Source organism: Psammomys obesus, unplaced genomic scaffold (assembly GCF_907164565.1).
Source record: "Psammomys obesus unplaced genomic scaffold, mPsaObe1.curated_primary_1811, whole genome shotgun sequence".
Taxonomy (NCBI): domain Eukaryota; kingdom Metazoa; phylum Chordata; class Mammalia; order Rodentia; family Muridae; genus Psammomys; species Psammomys obesus.
In genome coordinates, this window is record NW_026590062.1 from 21,762,970 (window position 1) to 21,785,561 (window position 22,592).

General features: G+C 51.3%; 1 protein-coding gene across 10 annotated transcripts in view; it reads right to left on the reverse strand.

Moving 5' to 3' along the window:
* Positions 1-22,592, reverse strand: part of Gtf2ird1 (GTF2I repeat domain containing 1) — an 86,873-nt gene that overhangs the window by 37,250 nt on the left and 27,031 nt on the right. For 9 of the 10 annotated variants that reach the window (XM_055605700.1, XM_055605699.1, XM_055605695.1 and 6 more), the window contains exons 2-8: positions 10,343-10,447; positions 7,413-7,554; positions 5,500-5,655; positions 3,703-3,886; positions 2,795-3,105; positions 2,109-2,198; positions 483-566 (exon numbers count right to left, since the gene is read on the reverse strand). In XM_055605700.1, the coding sequence (XP_055461675.1) occupies positions 483-566; positions 2,109-2,198; positions 2,795-3,105; positions 3,703-3,886; positions 5,500-5,655; positions 7,413-7,554; positions 10,343-10,441 (1,066 nt within the window). In that variant the 5' untranslated portion in view covers positions 10,442-10,447. Of the gene's footprint in view, positions 1-482; positions 567-2,108; positions 2,199-2,794; positions 3,106-3,702; positions 3,887-5,499; positions 5,656-7,412; positions 7,555-10,342; positions 10,448-12,361; positions 12,421-22,592 lie in introns of those variants that run through there. The other variant, XM_055605701.1, reaches the window with a different exon arrangement.

Consider the following 22,592-nt stretch of genomic DNA (forward strand, 5'->3'; position numbering starts at 1 on the left):
GCACTCAGGAAGAGGCAGGGGACCAGAAGTTCAAGGTCACCCTCATCTAGACTGCAATTTCAATGCTCGCCTGGGCTACATGAGACTACCTCAGCAACAGTGCACCTCAGAAAGGCAGACGATGCCTAAAAAACCATAACCTAGGTTTGTCTTCTGCCCCGGACCCCCACCCCCCGCACACGTATGCACAACTCCACACGGAGATGCGTGCACACACAACAAAAATAGCAGAGAGCAACACCGGGCTGTGGAAGCAGTGCGAGCAGGAAAAGCAGCGTGCCGCCCCTGCCCGTCTCCCCAAGGTCTAGGGAGCTTCCCTCAAGGTCTGGGCTCTGCCATCATTCCACCCCCACAGAGAATCTGCAAGGGAAATATTGACATAACCACCCTCTCCCGGGTGGGGGCGAGCAGCATATGCGGGCGCCAGCATATGGCTCCTGCTGCTGTGTTGGGGAGCCGCTCGCCCGGCGCCGCCCACTCACCGTATCTGCTGTTAAACAGGATCTGCACGCACTCCCGCAGCGTGTTGATGTCCTCCATCTCCTTGATGAAGGCGTCCCACTTCTCTATCAAAACAGAGGGCCCAGTGAGGGCTCACCCCAGGCGGGCTGCTTCCGCTCAGCGCCCCGAGCGCCCGCTGCTCTCCTCCCTCCAAAGCCGCCTGTCTATCCAGTGTGCAACTGGCCTGCTCAGTGTCCCCTCTGCTCTCTCACTGGCCCCTGTGTCCATTTCTCCATCCCCCAAAGAGCTGTGTGGGTTCTGAACCATTTCTCCCCAGGCTACCCTACCTCAGGCAGGCAAATGCCTGGGAAAGCCACATCTCTTGAGAAAGGAGGGTCTTACTATGTAGACCAGACTAGACTGGAACTTGTGTGTGTGTGTGTGTGTGTGACAAAGTCTCACTATGTAGCTCTGGCTGGCCTACGTAGACCAGACTGGCCTGAAGGCAGAGATCCTCCTGCCTCTGCTTCCTGTACTAAAGGCATACACCTAGCTTTTTTGATATTTCTTCTCTCACGAAGAGGAATATAACTCTTCCCCCGATGAGTACTGGCTGGAATATTCTGGACTTCTCATGGGTAGACTGGGGCAGAAATGACAGTAATTTCTGAAGTGAAGTTATCAAAACAAAACAGGCTTCTGGGGCTGGAGAGATGGCTCAGAGGTTAAGAGCACTGGCTGCTCTTCCAGAGGTCCTGCGTTCAATTCCCTGCAACCACATGGTGCCTCATCTATAATGAGATCTGGTGCCCTCTTCTGCCGTGCAGGCATACATAGAGGCACAACACTGTATACATAATAAATGAATAAATCTTTAAACAAACAAACAAACGAACAGAAGACCAGGCTTCCTCCTTTCTCTGTCTTGGATCACTAAGTCCGAGTTCACCAACCGCCATGTTGGGAGCCTTCTCAGCTGACCTGAGATAAACCAGCCCAGGTGGTTTAGAACTGGTCTCCTGCCCGTGGCTGCAAGGGTGGCCAGGTGACCAGGCTGTCCAGCTTTAGTCAGGCCTTTAGATTAGACTGCCACCCGGCTGGCACCGCGCCTAGAAGTTTGAGAGACTCTACACCAAAAACTTCCTCACATGAAAGACACCAAAAAAGACTAGTGACTTCCTCACCTGATCCGATCGTCAGTCTTGCTTGTCCACTTGACAGGACTCAGAATCTGAATGGAAACTAACCTTTGGGTGTGTCTGTGAGGGAGCCTCTAGACTGGGTTCACAGAGGTGGGAAGCCCCATACCAACCGCGATCCCAGATTATAGAAAAAGAAATCACGTGACCATCCACCTCACATTCCTGCCGCTGGTCTTGAGCTACAGCAAACCCACCCTGCCTGGCGTTTCTTTTCGTCAGATATTTATCACAGCACAGGGAAAGGTAACTCCCCAGCAGCGAGAAACTAACGCATGCACAGAAACTGTGTAGAGACAAACACTGGTTTCAAGCTGTAGCTTGGGGATATTCGTGACAACCAGGCCTGTCACACCTCGGTTTGACTCCTTGAGCAAACTGCTCCTCCTGTCTCTCACCAGTGTCTGATGGACCCACGATCCTTGCAGAAGCCACCCTGGCAAGGCCACCAGCAAGGGCGCCGCCTACCTGACTTGTCGTGCACGATGGAAAAGAGGATGCGCTTGGAAGCGTGGACGTTCTGGAGGAGAGGCCCCGCCGGCCCCGCGGGCTTCTGTCCTGAACAAGGGGGAAAGACAGGCATACATTCTGGGGGTGTTGGGGGAGGCCAGGTCCCTAACTGCAGCTCTCTACGTCATCACAGCGAGCTGCCACCTTTCCTTTTCTCATTCTTTTAATTACATCTATTAATTAAAGATCAGAGGACAACTTGTAAGAGGCGTTCCTGGAGTTGAACTGAGGTCCCTGGGCTTGGTGACAAATGCCTTTAGCCAGGCCATATACCCCAACACCCGAATTGAGAACGTCAGCCTCAGAAATCTTGCATCAGACATGCATGTACACACGGCACGTGTGTGGAGGTCAGAGGACAACTTGTGGGATTCACTTTCCTCCTTCCACCACATGGGTCTGGGAGACTGAACTCAGGTCGTCATGCTGGTTGGCTGGTACTGAACCATGTCATCATCCCTGATTAATTTAAAATCTCCACAGCCTCCTTAGGGGTCTCCCCAGCTGCCTCTCAATCCCATCCAATGTCTGCTCAGGAGGTCAAGTGGAGGCCCAAGTTTAATCGGGTGCATTACCCCACCCCTCCCTAGAAATGCCTCCTCCTCACAGGCCACCACCCAGAGAGGCCCCCACTGAAGCATTACCACAGCAGTCGGCGAAGTCCTGGGCACTGGGGGCTTGGGGCTCAGGCACAGGCCAGCCCAAGCCCAAGTCACTGGGGGTCAGTGGGCAGGTGGGTGCCTCCTGCTTGAGCTCCCGGATGGCGTGGTTAGGCATCGAGGCGCTGTACAGGAAGTTGGCCATGGAGGAAGGGGTGGCAGTGGGGGGCAGGTCCTGGGGAACGGCCTTGGAGGCTTGGCCATGCAGACTGCAGTCTCGGGGCCCCTTAGGCAGCAGGGAGACGCCGTTCATCTCCACCAGCGGCTTTGAGTCCCGCCCACCATCCTCCGGAGGCCTGGTGAGAGGACAGGGGGACAGCCCTGAGCACCTGCTCTTGCCTGTCAGTCTCTCCCCAAACAGCCCATGTAACTGTACAGAATACTACACAGCTTGTCTTTTGCTTTTGAGACACTGTCTTCCTATGCAGTCCTGCCTGGCCTGGAATTGGGATCCGCCGGCCTCTTCTCTCGAGAGGGAGCATAAGGCGTGCCCCATCACACCTTACAAGTCTTCACTGTCAATTTGGCACTGTCTAGAGTCCCTTGGGAAGAGAGTCTCAGAGAGGGCTGTAGATTAGAATAGCCTGTGGGCACGTCAATAAGGGGAGGGCAGCCCACCATGGGAGGCATTATTCCCTAGGCAGGAGATTCCGAGTCTTCTAAGAGTAGAGAAAGCAAGCTGAGGACTGGCCCCGAGTTCATCGCTTTTGGCTCCTGACTGTGGATGTAATGTGACTAGCTGTTTCAAATTCCTGTTGACTTGGCCTCCCTGGAGTGATGGACTGTAACCTGGGATTACAAGCCAAATAAACCCTTTCTCCCTTAATGGGCTTTTGTCTGGGTATTTTTAACACAGGCAAAAGGAAATGAAAGTAGGACAGGGGCTTACTCACCTCCTGAGCTTAAACCGTATTCGGTGGCTGTGCTCCAAAATGGCCATGAGCGCCTTGGGGTCATACTCCGCTGGCCGCCGGAAGGCCAGGCCCTCGGGCAAGCCCTGCACCGCCAGTAGCCCTGGCTCCCTGAGCAGCCTCTCATAGGGCAAAGGTACAACGGTGGCCCTGCCCAAAGCCTCACCTGTCAGAGAGGGAACAGTGAGGCTCAGTGCTGGCTGTGGCCTGGCGAGGCCCACTGGGAGCCAGGCAATGTGAGGTGACTCCCCTCAGAGAGGAGCTCCGAGACCCTCACTGCTGCAGACACACATACGGTATAGAATGGACGGCACCAGTCAGTAGATGGACCCCACTGTACATCTGAGGGCTGGTGGAGGAGTCAGGAAGGCCCATCGCCACGCCGGTGGCAGCAGGCTGAGTTTTAACCTCAGGCTTATCTTTGGGGAAGATAGCCATGGTCCCCAAATAACCAGGAGGCAGAAGGGACAGTCTGTTGGAAGACCATGTGAGTGGGGGTGGGGAGGTGGTCAAGAGGTAGCTGTACAGGAAACAGGGACACTCACGCCTGGGAATTGAGGGCTGGGAAAGGGCCAGAGTGGGGAGAGCCATGTATGGGGGGGGGGGTCTTGTTTTGCTCAGAGACCCACAGTGCAGAAGCACGGGCCTGCCCTACTGGGTGAGATGGGGAAAGGCCAGGCTGTGTGGGCCTGGGCAGATGTGAGCAGGGCTGGGTGGGGTAAGGGCAGGGCTGCCCTGGTAAGGCATTGCTGGGCAGGGGTAAGCAGCAGGGCATGGCTGAAACGGGGGGAATGGGGCAGACAGGACTTCCCTGGGTGGGGCTGGGGAATCGGACAGGACCAGGCTATCAGGGCTAGACTGAGCAGGGCTGGCCTGACACGGACAGAACAAGTGGGCTTGGATTAGAGTATGGCCGTGTGGGGGTGGGTTGAGGTGGGCTGGGCTGAGGTTGGTGCAGTAAGGATATGCAGGGTGGGTAGGCGGGGCTGAGCCTTGTGGTGTGTGGCTGGCGTAAGCAATGGGCATTGGTGGGCTACGCGGGGGGGGGGGGGGGGGGGGGGGGAAGGGGTAGACTGAGGTGGGCAAGGCTTCAGGGTTGAGCTGGGAAGGGCGCGGCCAGACAGGAGAGGCTGAGTTGTGTGGGGCTGGGTGTAGCAGGGATGGTCTGAGGCAGGTGAGGCCAAGTAGGATTTGGCAGGGAAAGCCTGGGCTGAAGTGGATGAATAAGGCTGAGCAGGGATGGGTAGGGCAGAGCTGAGGCGGACAGAGCTAACTCAGTTAGGTCCCGCAGAGACTGGCGGAGCAGGCGGGGCTACAGACACAGAGCTTGACGAGGCAGGGCCACGGTGGGCGTGGCTAGGCTGGGAGGGCATAGGATGACCTCACGGGGCGAGGCTGGGCTGACGGGGATATGCTGGGACTGGGCTAGCAGGAGAGCCTGGGTCGGGCACCAGCGGGCAGGGCAAGGCAGAAATGAGTGGAGTTGGACTGAGGTGGGTAGAATGAGGCTGGTCTGAGGTGGGCGGGGAAAACAGGGCTGAAGTGGGTGGAGCTAACCAGGATACCATGTAGTTGGGGTGGGCGGGGCTAACCAGGGTGGAGTAGGGCTGGACTGAGGTGCTGGGCTGAGGTGCGTAGGGCGCGCGGCTGGGCTGATGGGCAGGGTGGAGATACAGTGGGTGGGACAGAGCTGGACCTGACTAAAGTAGACAGGGCTGGTGTGGGCAGGCTGGTCTCCCACCCACCCCTTTCCAGGAATGGAATGAGGAAGGATCTTACTATAAAGAACATCAAACACTTCCTCTACCATCTTCTGCAGCAGGTACACATCCGAGCACTGTTCCAGCGAGGACCGCGGGATGCTCCGGCCACCTCCTTCGCAGCGCTGCACCTTTTTAGGGTGTCCTGCTTCTGGATCCTTCCATAGGGGTCCCCCTGTGGGGCAAGAGCACATGGGCCAGAGGTTGGTGTCAAGCCCCAGAATCGGAGGCACAGTGAATGAATGAATGAATGAATGAATGAATGAATGAATGAATGAATAACCTGCTGAGGACCAGCAAAGGCTGCAGGTCTCTATCTGGCCGCATTCGACCTTAGGGTTGTCCTTTCCCTCTTGGGACCTAAGTCTACGATCACTCAGAGAAAACCGGCAGCTCTGGATTAGAACTCGGACCCCACACACCCCGTTCTACATGCATCCCAACCTACTCTACTCCAACCCACCTACGCCCTAGCTTCCTGCCTGAGCAACACTGAAAACAATTCGGACACGGTGATGGTTAGTTTTCAATGTCGGCGTGCCACAACCTGTGAAGGACCTAGATCGGTGGCGGTTCTCAACCTGTGGGCCTCAGACCCTCCCTTTTGAGGGGATCTCTCCTAAGACCATCTGAAAACAGAAATTTACATTATGGTTCAGAACAGTAGCAAAATTAGTCATGAAGTGGCAACAGAACTAACGTTATGGCTGGGGGTGAGCACAACCACGAAGGGTCAGCGCATTAGGTTGAGAAGCTCTGCCCTAGATCAGCTGGCCTGTGGGCTGTGGGCAGGGAGCCGTCCTGTTAACTGATTCAGCCCACCGTGGGCGGCTCTGCTCTCTAGGCTTCTGAGCTCTATGAAACAAGAACGCTAGAAGAGAGTGAGCAGCTCTCTGCTCTTGACTGTGCGTGTGATGGGACTAGTTGCTTGAGGTCCTCCGGGGATCATCCTCATTCAAACCACTAAAAAGGATAGCCTCCACAGAGTGCGTGGTCCAAGGCCAGGACTCCAGCTCTCAGACCCTTGCTCTTTCAAAGTCAAGGAGACAGATCCAGGGGGTAGACGTGGATGCCAGGGGTCTCCGTGGCCAGCCCGGCTCAGCTGTTGACAGTTTTGTTAGTAGTTTTCATGGCTGCCTGGGCCTTGTCCCCAGGATTAGCCATCCCAGACTAACTCAGCACTGCACGTAGCGTTAGGAGGGTTTACAGCGTGGGTACAGAGCTGCTTCTCTGAGGGCCGGAAGTCTACCTGTTCTGTTCTCCCAACCTGGACACTGCCTTCCCCCCCTTCCATCCCCAGGAAGTGGAGGCAAGGGAACCAGGGCGTCAAGGATAGCCTGGGCTAGAGGAGAAACTGCCTTAAAACAAAAACAGGCAGGCGGTCAGCAAGGTGGCTCAACAGGTGAAGAAGCTTGCTGTCAAGCCTGAAGACCTGAGTTCAATTCCAAGTGGCGGAAAAGAAAACTGACTGTAGCATAGCAAGTCTTCCGATGTCTGTATGCATGCCAGAGCATCGCATGCTCATATAAATAAATTATAACTTAAACAAACAAACAAACAACAATGAAGTAGGCCTTTAGCTGAAGGTGTGGTTCAGTACCAGTGTGCTTGCTTAATAAGCATGAGGTTCCAGGTTCTATCCTCAGCACCATCAAAACAACTGAGTAGAATTAGAATTGGATAACTGCACTGGGCCTCGGTGGGCCCCTATAAAAATGGGCGCATTAATGTGGCCAGCTATGGGGCTCAGCGACAGGAGCTGCTGGACAGTTCTAACAGGCTCCATTTGAACAACCCCGTGTGTACCCAGTTCATCCCTCCACCGGGTTGTTTGGGCTGGACAAAGCAGGGGAACAGGGATGGGTGAGGATCCTGGGTGTGGGGACCATGGAAAGGGCAGGACCTTGGGTGTGGGGACCGTGGGGTACTCACGGCAGAACCTGAGGAAGTCTGACTGGAGCTCCTTCCGAGCGCTCAAGAACATCCTCCCCTTCTCAGTGCCCATCACGAAGACGCTCTCATTGTGTATCGCCACGCAGGCCACCTCCGTGTTCAGCTTGGAGAGCGCAGAACACTGTGGGAGAGGGGCGGGTGTGTGAGCTAAATCAAGACCAGCCCGGAGCCTGGCATGGCAAACCATAACTCAGGAGGCTGAGACGGGGGATAAAGCATTTCAAGCCAGCTACAGAGACGGGCTACTGATGGGAGATGAGCCCTCCGGCTCCACTTGGTCACGTCGTGCTGGGTAACAGCCCTCTCTAAACTATAAGACCAGCATCATGTAGCCTGCTACTGGAGAATGTGACAGCAGAACTTCAACATCCTGGTTACAGACAAAGAACCTCTACAGGCAGGGCTGTCAAGATGGCTCGGTGGATAAACTGCTTGTCTTCCAAGCACAAGACCTAGTTTGATTCCCAGCACTCACGTGAGAAGGGCTGGGGTTGAAGTCGGGGAGGGCTGCTTGCAGTAAAGCATTTGCCACAGAAGCGTAAAGGCCAGCGTTCGGATCCCCAGCACCTACAGAAAAGCTTCGTGACTGCCGCAGGCCTCCTAATCCGTCAGCTGAGGTGTGTGAGCAGGGGCTCCTGGGAGCAAGCTGGCTAGCTAGACTAGTCCAGCTGGCAAGGTCTGGGTTCAAGGACAACGTCCGCCTCGGTATATAAAAGAGCGACAGAGGAAGACACGGGACGTCAACCTCTGGCCTCTACACACACCATAATAAGGTAGAGTCATGTGTACGCACATGCATGCACAAGCCATGTATGTTGGCACACACCTGGAATCCCAGCACTGGGGACGCTGAGACAGGAGAGCCCACAGGGCTTTCTGGCTTTCAGTCTAGTCTACTTGATGAGTTCAGGGCAGTGTGAGATCCTGTCTCAAAGCTAAAACCAGGTGACCTTGAGCCACTCTCAGCGTGCCTGGCCCCTGAGCTCAGAGGCTAAGCAGGGCTGGGCTACTTAGAACGGGGATGGGAGACGGCTTGTAAATACTAGGGGTTGTGCGCTTAGCCGGCACGCTGGCTCACACCTGAAGTCTGTAATCAGGAAGGCTGAGGCAGGAGGGCTGCCATGAGTTTGAGGCAAGCCTGGGCTACACAATGAATTCCAGGTCAGCCTGAACTACAGAGTGAGATCCTGCCTCCAACAAACAAGGCAAAAATAAAACGAGATAAAGTGAAATCAAGGTGAACGACCCCTGAAGAATAACGAAACCCAAGGTGGAGTCGTGGCCTCTACATGTGTGAATGCAATACACGCACCCTCACATACAGGATGCATGTACAGAAAACGCACACCGCCCACCCCAAACACAGAATTCTGGGTGGCTACGCCAGACTGGCTTAGACTTGGGGCCCCAAGTAATAACCGAGACTACAGTATGTAGCTCCTCGGAAGCAAAGCCCTGTCTGTAAACACTGTGGCACACAGTTGGCACTTAATAAATGCTGCTTTGGGCTCTGCAATTAGGAGCACAGTTAGGAGCTGTCTGCTCTTCCAGAGGACCTGGGTTCAATTCTCAGCACCCACATGGCAGCTCACAACTGTAACTCCAGCTCCAGGGGAATCAATACTGTCATACCTGTCGGCAAAATATCAGGGCACACAAAATATAAAGAAACAAACAAATAATGTGTGCTGGTCTTGAGCCAGGTGTGGTAATGGACGCCTCAAGAGGCAGAAGTAGGAGGATCTCTAAGTTCAAGGCCAGCCTGGTCAACAAAGTGAGTTCCAGGACAGCCAGGGCTACACAGAAACCCTGCCTCCAGAACCAAAACAATAAAATAAATGAATGCTGGCCTTTATGCCAACTAGCATTTTAAAGAGTTCTGTGTGTGTGTGACCCTAGGGCAGGTTCCTCAACTTCTCTGAGCCACAATCCCAGCTCTTGAGCCAGCCTTAGCCAAACAGGAGAGCCCGGGGAGGACCACCATGGCTTTCAAGACTGCCTACAGGGTGAGAGATGGATTCCAAACAACAAAATACACAGAGCCACATTTGGCCAGTGGCGCTGTCCATCAGGACACATCAGCCACACCCACCATGGCCGGCAGGCTGGAGAGGTCCAGGATACATGTGGTTCAGAGCTATCTAGAAAGAGGGGTCTCTGTGTTTAGGAGACCACTGACTCGGTACTTGGTCATGCTGTGTGACCTCAAGCAAGATGTTGCCTTCTCCGAGCTTCTGCTTTATCACCCTAAAGTGCCAACGGATGCCAGGCAGATCTCACTTCTGCGTGAGCTGCTGGGATTCGAACCCAAAGCCTACACCATGTTAAACACTTGCTTTGTATCAGTGAGCTCAAGCCTGTCCTTTCAGGGTTTTTCACTGTAGCCCAGGCTGGTCTCGAACTCAAGATTTTCCTACTGCAACCTCCTGACTGTGCAATCCCAGGCATGTGTATGTATGTATGTAGGTCTGAATCTTGGGGTCTATACACAAGCGTGCATTTGTGTGGAGGGCAGCTGTTGTTCCTCAGCTTGTTTGGCAAGCCTCCTTAACACTGGAATTACAAGCCAGGTGATAGTGGCACACACCTTCAATCCCAGCACTTGGGAGGCAGAGGCAGGGGGATCTGAGTTTGAGGCCAGCCTGCTCTACACAGTGAGTTCTATGACACAGAGAAAACTTGTTCCGAAAAAACAGAAACAATCAAAACAAAACAAAACCACCGGATTGCAAGCATATGCCAGCAGGCTGCTTTTTTATCTGGATCCTGGGGCATTGAACTGGGGTCCTTGCGGTTGTAGGGTAAGCACTTTACCACTTGAGCTCTATCTCCAAGCCCCAACAACAAGAGATTTTGATGGGCATAACCTCTCAGGTCTCCCAACTCTTCCCACCTGGCCAGACACTCACCATGGAGTCTAAGGCGGACACCAAGCTGTTGATGAGCTCGTCCTTGTGGGCAAAGCAGCCGTTGGTGGGGATGTCACAGTGCTTCCCCAGCAAGGCCATGGTCACCTAGAGAGAACAACGAGGACACAGTGGGTACTAGACACAAGGTACAAAAGGGTAGGCACATCTGGCTTCCAGGGTCACCTGGACTTCACAAGTGGGGCAGAATGCCAGTGGGCCTTTCTTCCCATCACTCAAGGGCCACAAAAGTATAATAGGGGTTTCAGCCTTCACAAGCCAGAACACAGCAGCGACTGCAGAAACCTGCAGAGAACTAAGTGATTCATGTATACCTATTTTCTCCTATTTGAAACATTCTCAGAGGACCTAAACATTCTCTCCTAGAGGGAGGTTCCTGAGACTCAAAGACAAAGCAACTTACATAACTCAGGAAGCTCAAGAAACTCATAAGGCTCAGGAAGTTCAGGAAATTCATAAGGCTCAGGAAGCTTACAAGACCCAGGAAACTCAGAAACTTACAAAGCTCAGAAAGCTCAAAGAGTTGTAAGATTCACAAGGCCCCTCCCCATGTTTACAAATGTAGAGAGCAATTGTATGGCTGGGAACGAGGCAGGGATATGGAACCCTCTTCTATAGCATGGTCTGCAGCTCATGTAGAGCTCCAGAGATGTAACTTTTTGTGAGATGTAATTTAATGTCACCCTCATTATGGCAGGTAACCCTCACTCATTGTGGTGGTTTCGATGAGAACGGCCCTCAAGGGCCCACGTTGGAGAGTTGTTTGGGAAGGATTAGGAGGTGTGGTCTTGTTGGAGGGGGTGTGGCCTTACTAAAGAACGTATGCCACTTGGCTTTGATGCTTCAAAAGCCCATGCCAGGCCGTGTAGCTTTCTACCTGCGCATCAGGGTTTAAAGCTCTCAGTTTCTATTCCAGAGCCATGCCATGAAGACCATGAACTAACTAATCCTCTAAAACTGTAAGCAAGTCCTCAATTAAATATGTTTTTTTCCTGTAAGTTGTCTTGGCCATGGCTTCTCCTCACAGCAATATAACAACAGTAACTAAGACACCCGCTCACTCATTCACCAAGCTAGCCTCTGATAGAATTCTTTCTTCAGTCTGCGCTTGGTGCCTCCTGATGCAGACATTTGCTCGTGTCTCTCCATGAAAACACATACAACAGCAAACACTGTTGTTTTTAAACAACAATCCCAAATGTTCGATTTTACCAATAAAGACTCAGGAGCCAGGTGCTGAGGGGAAAGCCTGCTAGCTCAGAGAGGCAGAGAAAGCACCCAGCTGACCTTCCGATTCTGGATATCCCAGAAGGAAAAAGCCCTTTCTCCTGCTCCACACTGTCTTAAAACCCTTCAAATTCAATATCTCTCCCTTCTACTTCCTGTGTGTCTCTCTATATATCCTTCAGACTTCCTCCCACTCTCTATGGTTTTGTCCTATGTCCCCTCCCTGCCAACTGGTTGCTTGCTCCGCCTCTTAACTTATAGTTGACTTTATTTAATTCTGTTTACAAAAAGCTCTTGGATTAAAGGTGTGTGCTAAGGCTTGAATCACACCACAACTACCTGTTTAAATAAACAAAGTTCTTGGATTAAAGGTGTGTGCTAGGGCTGAACCACACCACAACTAGAAACCGGTTTTTCCAGCACACAATCTCGAGGTTCCCAGTGTGATCAAACATCCTACAACACAACGTAGCTGAGGGTTGTGGACCAAAGGGCAGTCCCCCAGGTCCCTCAAAAAGTGGGCCCACACCATGCTACTAGTCTTCCAGACTCATCCTCACTACCGGTATTCTCACAGCCCTCTCCTGCTCACACACCTCCACGGCTCTCTACTGACCACACATTTTGAACAAGGCCTTACTTTGTAGCTTGGGCTGCTTGAATTCTAGATCCTCACTCCTTCCACCTGTCAAGTACTGAGATTACTGGCCTAGGTCCATATCCCTGTAACCACCACTCCTGGAAAGGCACCTGGCTGCCTCGCCCACGGCTTACCCGGCCTTCACCCTCCTCAGTTCTGTACACATCTCTGGGCTTGATCACAGGCTCCCAGATCAAGGCCACTGCCTGAAGCCTGATCCGTTTCCTGGATGTGGAACATGAACGTGAAGCAGGTGCAAACAGTCATACAGGGCACAGGGCACAGGGCACAGGGCACTTCCTCAAACTAGGGATTCCCCAAGAAAGGACTTTGTTCCAACTTACTAAGGCTGCTCGGAGCTCCTCCTTTAAAGGCTTCTTTGGCTTGCAAGGACAAAGTTGTGGATTTGTGGATTGCTGCTGGCTGGCTTAAACCTATCCTTCCAGAACTGTCCCTATCCATGGGAGTGAGGGGATTCCACGTACTGCCTCTGAGAGCACCAGCCCCTCACTAGCCCAAGCAAAAAAAAAAAAAAAAAAAAAAAGGCAAGGGGCAGGACACTCTCTGGGCTTATTCTCCAGGGCCCTAAGGCCCCTGGCTGGGTGTGTCACCCATGGATAGATCTGTGGATTCCACACCCTGTTTGCCACCTGTCTGCCACCTGTCAGCAAGGATTCTAGAGGCTCAGAGGGTGGGGTAGGGAACAGGCAGGTGGCGAGGCCTCCAAGCCCACAGCCTAAGAGGTCACCAAGTAGGATGTTTACTGCCTTTACAACTGACTGCCAGACTGTAAACTTTGAAAGGGCCAAACTGTGTCTGCCCACCATGGCTGTCCCTCAGGGCCCAACTCATTGTCCAGCATCGGGCCAGGCATGGACTCCCAAACAGCCTCCAAGCCTGGCTTGAGTGTGCTGGGAACCTCAAGACAGCAGAAGGTGCTATAAGGTACCATATGGAATAAGAACAGTTCTGGATCCAGAGCAGGCTTCGATCTACTCTTGGGCTACAGGAAAAAACTGCCTGTAGGGCCAGTGAATTGGCTCAGAGGGTAAATGCATTTGCTGAGAACTTGAGTTTGATCCCCTTGGACCCACATGGCAGGAGGAGAGAACTGACTCTTGCAAGGTTTTCTCTAACCTCCACAGATGTGTAGTGGCGTGTGCACACAAATACATACATATACCAAAATAAATTAGTAAAAAAAAAAAAATGCAGAAAGAAATAAAATAAATGGTTTTAGCAATGCCTGCTGGCCCACCCTGTTAGCTTCTCAGATGGCCAAGGCAGGCGTGCATAACTCAAGTTCAAGGACAACCTGGGCTACAGAATGAATTCAAGCCATCCTGAGAAACTTAATGAAATTCTGTCTTCGGTAACAACAAAAGATTTAAAAACAGGATGTGTGTATGGCTCAGCCAGAGACCACCACTTGCCTAGAATCCCCCAGTGAGGGGCTTGGGGTGTGGCTCAGTGGTAGAGTTCCTGCCTAGAATGCCCCAGTGAGGGACTAGAGAGTGTGGCTTAGTGGTAGAGCGCCTGCCTAGAATTCCCCAGTGAGGGGTTGGGGGTAATAGTTCTACATTAAAGCACCTGCCAGGCAAGTTCAAAGCCCTGAATTCCATTCCCAGCACCACAAAAATAAGTTAATAACTCAACAAATAAGCAAATCCAGGTGGTACACAACTATAATTCTAAGCATTTGGGAAACAGAGGCAGGATGATAGGGAATTCAAAGACATCATCGGCTACATTGTGTGCTTGTGAGACCACGTCTCAAAACAAGTAACAATGAACATTTAAAAAAATTGCCAGGTGCTTTAAAAACAAAACAAAACAAACAAAAAACCCAGCCAGGTGTCATGGGGCACAACTTTAGCTGGCCAGCAAGAAGCAGGGCAGATCTCTATGTGTTCAGGGCCAACCTGGTCTACATAACAAGTTCTAGGACAGCCAGGGCTCCATAGTAAGAGTGTCTCAAGAAAAGAATGAAAAATCTGTATCATTAAGAGACATCAAGTGTACATCAGACTACTCAACAATACGACGATCTATGGACAAGATTCCTGGAAAAGGCTGCTGGTGGCTTTGTCCTGGCTGTTCTGGGGCCCTAGGTCACCCCCTCAGGAAGGGCTGAGGAGGAGGAAGTTCTGCTGGATAACTGTACACACTCCTAGCCAAGAGGTCTGTCTGCCTAGGAGCCTGAGGATTCTTGCACAGCCAAGCCCTACAGCCATGACGCCAGCTACTCCTTTGAGCCCTTGGGCCGTTCCCAGAAAAACTCTGGGTCGGCAGCGTCCCAGCTTCCCAGACCCAAATCAAACCCGGGCCAGGCAAGCAGCAGTAGCTGGCACTCCTGACCTCCAGCTCGCTCCAGACTGCCCTGACTCCTTCTGGCCAAGGTCCTAATCTGCTTCGGAGAGAACCAAGGACTCCAAGCCAGAGGACTGCGGAGACGGGAGAGAGCTGAGCTGCAGGCTATCCTAAATCCTGGTCCAGTCAGCCAGGCGTAGAGGACCCCCCGACTCCAGCAGGGTCCAGGTGAGGCTCTTGGGAAGTTGCCTGCTGTATGTGGAGCCAAGAGGAGCCCCCGGCCCCGGCATGTTAGGAGCACGTAAGTGTAAGTGTATTCATCAGGAAAAGCAGGGCCAATGTAAGGAGAAAAACAGGGCTGGCAGGACGGCCTGGTGGGCGAAGGCACCTGCCACGGCCTAGGACTCCAAGCAACTCCTTCAAGTTGCCCTCTGACCTTCCATGGCATGTGTGCACGCACGGGTGCGCGCGCGCACACACACACACACACACACACACACACGCACTAAACACTAGATTAAAAAACAGTTTTTAAATCAATAAATAACCTAGGTAAAAGTAAAAATTCTTTTTTTAACTTAGTGTAACAGGGAATGTGAAATATGATAAGCAGTTAAGCCCCCAGGGGCTGGGCAGGAGGGGACCAGTAGAAGGGAGGCCCCAGCCAGAACAATTATAGTAGGATGCCCGAAGAAGCCCGCCGTGGTGGCCTGTGTCTATAATCCTAGCACCCAGGCGGCTACGACGGAACTGTGAGTTCCAGGTTCCCCTTGGCTACACAGTGAGAGTGAATCTCAGAAAACAAGACCAAGACAAGATGGCTCCACTGTTGTGGTATCTGTGCTTGCCACCAAGGCTGACTATCCCAGTGGAATCCCCAGGACTCGACCTGGGGGAAAGAGAGAACTGACCAGAACATGCTGTCCTCTGACCTCCACACACATGCGTGACATTGCAAGCACAAATGCACACACACACACTTGCACACACAACACAAAAAAAATGAATAAAGAAAGAAAAGGCCAATACCTTTGTCACCAAGGCAGGCGCTGTGGGAGCCGGGCTCACCTGCCTGCACTGGCCTCTAGGTTTAGGGCGGCCCTGCTGCCTCTCCGTTCACTCACCCCCTCAGAAACACCCTTGTTGGCCAGCATGCCCACGGCCCAGCCTCACTATCACTACTCCACTTTCCCTTTTATTTTCCTATGGAATTGTGTTTTGTTTTTTTCATTTTTTTCCCCCCAGACAGGTTTCTCTAGGTAACCCTGAACATTCTGGAACTCGCTCTGCAGACTAGGCTTCACACTCACAGAAACCTGCCTCCCTGCCTCCTGAGGGCACCCAGCTACTATGGATTTTCATTTTGTGACATAGTTACTGAACCCAGGCTGGCCTCTAAATTAAACATAGCCTAGGATGACCTTGAACTCCTGTTCTTCCTGCCTCCACCCCCCAGGTACTAAGCCTGGCTCGCTGTTTTCTGTACAGAGCCAGCAGTGATCTGAAATGGCCTGTTGTCATGTTTCTTGTTAGGTCTCTTGAACTCCTTGAGGCCAGCAGCTGTGCCAGTCAGGCTGACTGAATTCCCACAGCCCAGAATTCCCGTTTGCCTCTTCCTGGGTTCTCAATGAACTAACAACGATTGAGGGTCAAGTGGGAGCCAGGGCTTCACAGGCTGTAAGCAGAGTGGCGCTGCCTGGAGAGATGGTCCAACAGTTTCGCGGGCTTGCTGCTCTAGCAGAAGGCTCCCTAGCACCCATGTCCAGCAGCTCACAACAGCCTGTAACTCTAGCCCCAGGGGACCCAACATCCTTTTCCGGACTAGAGGCACCTCCACCCATGTGGCTCAGACACAGGTAGAGGCGTATGCACAAGGTTTATTTTAAACTAAACAAATAACTAAAACCAAGCTTATAACTTTGATCCCAGCACTCAGGAGGCAGAGACAGGGGGATCTCTTTAGTTCTAGGACAGAGCGAGTTTTAGGACAGCCAAGGCTACAAAGAGAGACCCTGCTTCGAAAAACCAAAACAAGTGATGTTAGCATATAGGCAGCCTGCTTCTGGGTTGCCTAGTAACCTATGAGGTCACCTGTGCCAGACCCACCTGAGCTGCACACCAAATATACAAGGACCAACCTGCCACCTCACTGCTTTCTTGCTTCGGTCTCTTTTGGGGCGCCTCCTCCCCCATCTCTTTCTCTCTCTGGCCCTCTCTGTCTCTTTCTAACTACTAGGCTACTCAGACCCTAACACCCTTTCTCTTCCCTTCCCTCAAATAAACCTCTTTTATATCAGAGCTGTTGTATGCATAGCATTTTTAAATATATCATAACAAGAAAACAAACAAACATTGGAGAATATTATAGAAAACCACAAGTGGGGGGGGGGGGGCTGGAGATATGGCTCAGAGGTTAAGAGCACTGGCTGTTCTTCCAAAGACCCCAGCCTCACAGCAGAGAGCATTTACTCCTCTGTCCTAGAACTCACAGAACTCATGCATGCTGGGGTCATCACCTTGACAATACAGTGAAGAGAGAAAGTGGGCTCGCAGGCCCTATTTATAGACAGCCGGCTAGGGGAATTCCAGGGATGAGTAGGTGACTTTTACCTTGAATGGTGGGTAGCCAGCCAAAGGGTACAGGGCCAATCCTGATTGGCCAGGGGCTTAGGGACTTTTCCAAGCAGATATGATAGAACTATGTCTGGCCCAGCCAGACACTGGGGTTGATGCTGATCGGCTGCCCCTTCCCTGTGGTTTCTCTTTTTAGAAACTGAAACTCAAGCCTACTCAGGTAAAGTTAAGACTAGAGCCTGTCATGTAGCTGGACTGGCCTGACGGTAGTGGGCTGGAATTAAGCCCTCTCAGTAAGAGCCAGGATCATGAAGCCTTCTTCTTCCCATCATGTGGGAGCTTGTCTTCTAGAATTGGCAGGGAAGCCATGCTCATGACACCTGAACACCCTGCTGCCTAAACAAGACACAGACAATGACAACACCAACAGACATGCAATCTTGAAAGAGAAAAATCTCACCAATCCCCGCCCTAACCAAAGAACTACAGGTAAGTAATGACTGTCCAGAGAGAGAGAATTAGTCTTTCCCAAGAATGAGCCTCCAAGCTGGTCATCCAATACCACGGGGTCAGCCCAAAAATCATATATGCATGAACAGCAGGAAATGGACCCACAAGGTTGTATGCATGAATTTATAGATGTATGTAACAATAGTAATCACAGAAAGAGTGGCCATGAGGCTGAGCGTGGTGGCGCACGCCTTTGCTCCCAGCACTCTGGAGGCAGAGGCAGGTGGATCTCTGTGAGTTCGAGGCCAGCCTGGTCTATAAAGCTATTTCAGGAGACCTAAGGCTAGACAGAGAAACCCTGTCTCAAAACAAATGAACAAACAAACAAAAAACCCAAAACAAACACACACAAAGAGTGGACACGGACTTTATTTATGTATCTATCTATGTGTGCAACAATAACAAAGTGGCCATGAATTTGAGAGCTGGTGAAGGCAGAACTGTAGGTAGAGGACATAAGAGAGGTTAGAGGAAGAAAGAGAAGGGGAAAATGATGTTAATACATCTTAATTGAAGTTAAAAAAAATAGTTGCAACTTGGAATCAGGTTGTGGAGGTACAAACCTATAAGAACAGCACTCAGGAAGATCACCAAGAGTTCAAAGTCATCCAGAGTTCAAAGTCATCCTTGAGTGGGTATTAAAATAAAAAAGAAAAGGGAGATGCGGCTCAGCTGGCAGAGTGATTTCCAGTCACGAAAGAAGCTCTGGGTTCGAACCCAGGCCTACATGATGGAGCACGCCTGTAATCCCCGCACCTGAGAGATTCTTGGCCACCCCTGGCCACAGAGCAACTTGTAGGGCTGGGGGGTACTGCTCAGTGAGTAACTATGCCCACTCCAAAGCATGAGGAGCTGAGTTCAAGTCCCTAGCAATGGAGAAAGACACTTGTCTTAGTTGGCTTCTGTATGTGTGTGCCTGGGCAGGTTCAATGAACACACACACAGACACACACACACACACAGGCATGCGCTCACACATGCATTAACCACAAATATAAATATATAAACAGCCAAATGAAAATACAAAGTGTATCTCAACTGAAAAAAAACCAGAAGATTCCAGTACTGCACGGAGACCAGGGGTGGAGTCACAGAACAGGGAACACCCAAGCGGCCCAAAGCCAAGACAGTCAATGCCAAGGAAGTACAGTGTTGGCAGATGGCCCCAGGGCTCACCCTGTTCTGTCTGCACTGGCGGGAGGGTGGAGGGGGGGCAACCTCAGAGTCCTCTGCTCTTTCCCAAGTTCAGGGTCAGCTAAGTCTAGGTACATGTCTCGGGCACTAATATCTTTTGTAAACCAGGCTTGGTGACACTCAATACTTTGCATCCTGGCACTCAGGGGGGAGAAGCAGACAGACCTCTGTGAGTTTGAGGCCAGCATGGTCTACAGTTGAGTTCCAGGACAGCCAGGGCTACATAGAGAGGCACTGTCTCAAAAACAAACAAACCCCGCCCCCTTTTTGAGACTGTTTCATGTAGCCCAGGTTGGCTTATAACTATGCAGCCAAGGATCACCTTGAATTCTGCTTCTGCCTCCACTTCCAGCGTTGGGATTATAGACCTGCACCTGTTACCTGTGATGCAGGGAACAGAACACAGGGCTTCCTGAGCGCTCAACCAACGGACCTACAGTAACGTCCATTTGCTACCTTTTGTTTTATTTTTTTCTGACAGGACTTCCCTGTGTAACAGTTCATTTGCTACATTTTGTTTTCTTTTGTTTCCTTTTTTTTTTTTTTGGAGACAGGGCTTCCCTGTGTAGCCCTGATTGTCCTGGAACTCATACTAGGATTAAAGGCATTTGCCATGTTCTTTGTTTTTGTTGTGGGGGGGGGCAGTTTCTCTGTGGAGCCTTGGCTGTCCTGACCTCACTCTGTAGACAGGCTGGCCCCAAGCTCACAGAGATCCGCCTGCCTCTGCCTCCTGAGTGCTTTATGCCACCACCAACACTGCTGCCCTATTTTCGACATTACAAGGAGCTGACAGAGAACAGGCAGCTTGAAGATGACAGAGGGGTTGGCTCTGGCTTGGGCCAAGCATGATAAAGCACACCTTCCATCCCAGAGCTTGGGAGGCAGAGGGGGCCTCTGTAAGCTGGTGGCCAGCCTGGTCTATACAGTGAGTTCCAGGCCACATAGTTCCAGGTCTATACAGTGAGACCTTTTCTTAGAAAAGGAAAAAAAAAAAAAAAAAAAAAAGATGGGGGTAGCTTTGAAGGACAGAATGACATGGTGTTTTGACTTAGAAGTGATGTGTCTCCCCAAAGGCTTGTCTGTTGACGGCTTCGTCCCTAGCTAGTGACGCTATTGAAAAGCGATTGGACTGTGAGGACACCTCATTGGTGACCCACTGCTGAAGGGGCTAGGAGGAGTCGGGACTCAGTTGGAAGAAGTGGGTCTCCGGGGACTAGACTTGGATGAATGTCTCTTGTTTCTTTCCTTTCCCTCTCCTCTCTTCCCCTCATCTCTCTTCCTCTTCTTCCACCTTCCCTTCTCCCTCTCCACCTCTCTTCTCTGCTCCTGGATGCCATAGCTGAGCAGCCTCCTCCTTCTCCATCCCCGCCATCCCCACCTCATTCTCCCAGAACCATAATCCTCTGCCTCACCTCAGATCTAAAAAAAAGGGGGGCCAGCTGACCATGGACTCAAACCTTAGAGGCTGAATCAAATAAACCTTTCCTCCACTCTAGTTTCTCAGGTATTCTGTCCCAGTATCAGACAACTGACTGACACACATGGCCCCAGGCCAAGCATGCCACCACCACCAAAGGTCAGCCAAGGCAAGGAGTGATTCTCCCCAACCCACTGGAGGGAGCTGCACCCTGCCTATGCACTGAGTGTGAATTCTGCCTTACAGAGGCAGATTCCACCGTCTCCAAATATCATGGTTGTAGGTCGAGCCTCCATAATCTGAAAATCCAAAACCCAAACTGCTCTAGAAGCCAACACGTTGAGTGCTGTTGCTATGATGCCACAAGAGGAGAATCCCGCCTCGACCTCTTGTAACGTTATGGGGGCACGGAGAAAAAAAATGGTACAAGATTACCTTCAAGATGGACGTGACGGTACATGGTCATTCAGAGGGAGAGGCTTGAGGATAACCTTAAGCTTGAAGCCAGCACGGTCTGCAGAGCGAGTTCCAGATCATCTTTGGCTAATAAAACACAGCTCTGGCTTTATTTTTTTTTAATTTGTTTAATTTTATTTTATGTACATTAGTGTGAAGGTGTCAGATCCCTTGGAATTGGCATTACAGACAGTTGTGAGCTGCCATGTGGGTGCTGGGAATTGAACCCAGGTCCTTTGGAAGAGCAGACAGTGCTCTTAACCACTGAGCCATCTCTCCAGCCCCCAGCTCTGGCTTTAAATAAACAAACACACAAACAAATAAAAAATTGGTAGGCATGGTTGGGCTTACCTATAATCTAGCATTTTGGAAGTAGAAGCAGGAAAATTGGGAGTTCAAAAGCAGCCTGGGCTGTTTAAAATTCTTGTCTCAAAAACAGTATCAACCAAGAACCAGGTGTGGTGGTGCATGGCTGTAATCCCAGGACTTAGGGAGGCAGAGGCAGGAGGATTTCTATGAGTTTGAGGCCAGCCTGTCCAGGACAGCCAGGGCTACATAGGGAAACCCTGTCTCGAAAAAAAAACAAAACAAGTCAACCAACCAACCAATCAGCTAGGTATAATGACATACAACTGTAATTACAGCACTTAGGAGGATCAAGAGTTCAAAACCAGGGGCCCGGGGAGACAGCTCAGTGGATAAATTGCGGGCTGTGCAGACAAAAGTCCTAGGTTTAGATTCCTAGCATCCAAAAAAAGAAAAGAGCATTCACCTACAGTCCCAGTTATAGGAGGCAGAGACAGGAGACACCCCAGGAGGCTCACAGGCCAGCCAGACTGGCAAAAAGACAGCAAGCCAGGTTCAGTGAGAGGCCCTGTCTGCGTCTGGACTCCATCTGTATTTCACACCCACAGACACCCACAGCTGGAAACAGCTGGAGATACACAGCATGTTCAAAGCCAGCCCGAACTCCATAAGGCCCCATCTAAGAAAACACCAAAAATAAGAAATGAATAAAGAACACAAAACTATAAAACCCAATTACCAGCCAGCAAGATGGCTCAGCAGGTAAGACAGCTGGTACCATATCTGCCAATCTGAGCTCAATCCTGGGACTTACATGAGGAAAAGACCCACACCCTACAATCTGTCCCCAGAACATACCTGCCCCTCCTTAACCTGGAAAAAAAAAAAAAAAAAAAAAAAAAGAAGTGTTTCCTCTCACAAGCTGGAGAGGAATCTCAGTGATTAGGAGCGGTTACTCTTTTTCCAAAGGACCCAAGTTCAGCTCCCAGGACCCACACTGGGTGGCTCACCACCTGTGGTCCCAGACTCTGTAGCTTCTGGCTTACCAAAGCTCCTGGTCTCATGCGCACATACCGGCACATACATATACAAAGAATTAAAAGATAATAAAAGAAATCAAATTTAAAAATCAAATTACCTTCAGGCTACACGCAAACAGTAGAGTTGCAACAGGAACCCAATTTCTTTTTCAGACTTGAGTCCCACCCCCAAAGTATTTCATGATTAGACACAAATATTCCAAAATCCAAGGAAAACCCAAATCTGAGAGGCTTGTGGTCCCAAGAAGGGTCTAGCTGGTGCTTCTTGCTGCAGCCTCAGGCCCATCCGACAGGCTCCTGTGCTGTTCCCATGCCTCCTCACAGACCTACCCCACGTCCTCAGGCCCCGGGACAGACACATGGGCCTCCCAGAGGCTCAGAACACTGCAAATTACAGGTCTGAGTCTGCTATTAAATTCCTTAAACTCTTCCCCATTAGAAACTCCACAGGAACTACCAGAGAAATCTAGATTTTTCTAGACCCCAGGCAAGGCTCTCTGACTCAGTATCACTGTCCTGTAGACCAGCTAGCTGAGCAGGTGGCAGAGCCAACGTGGG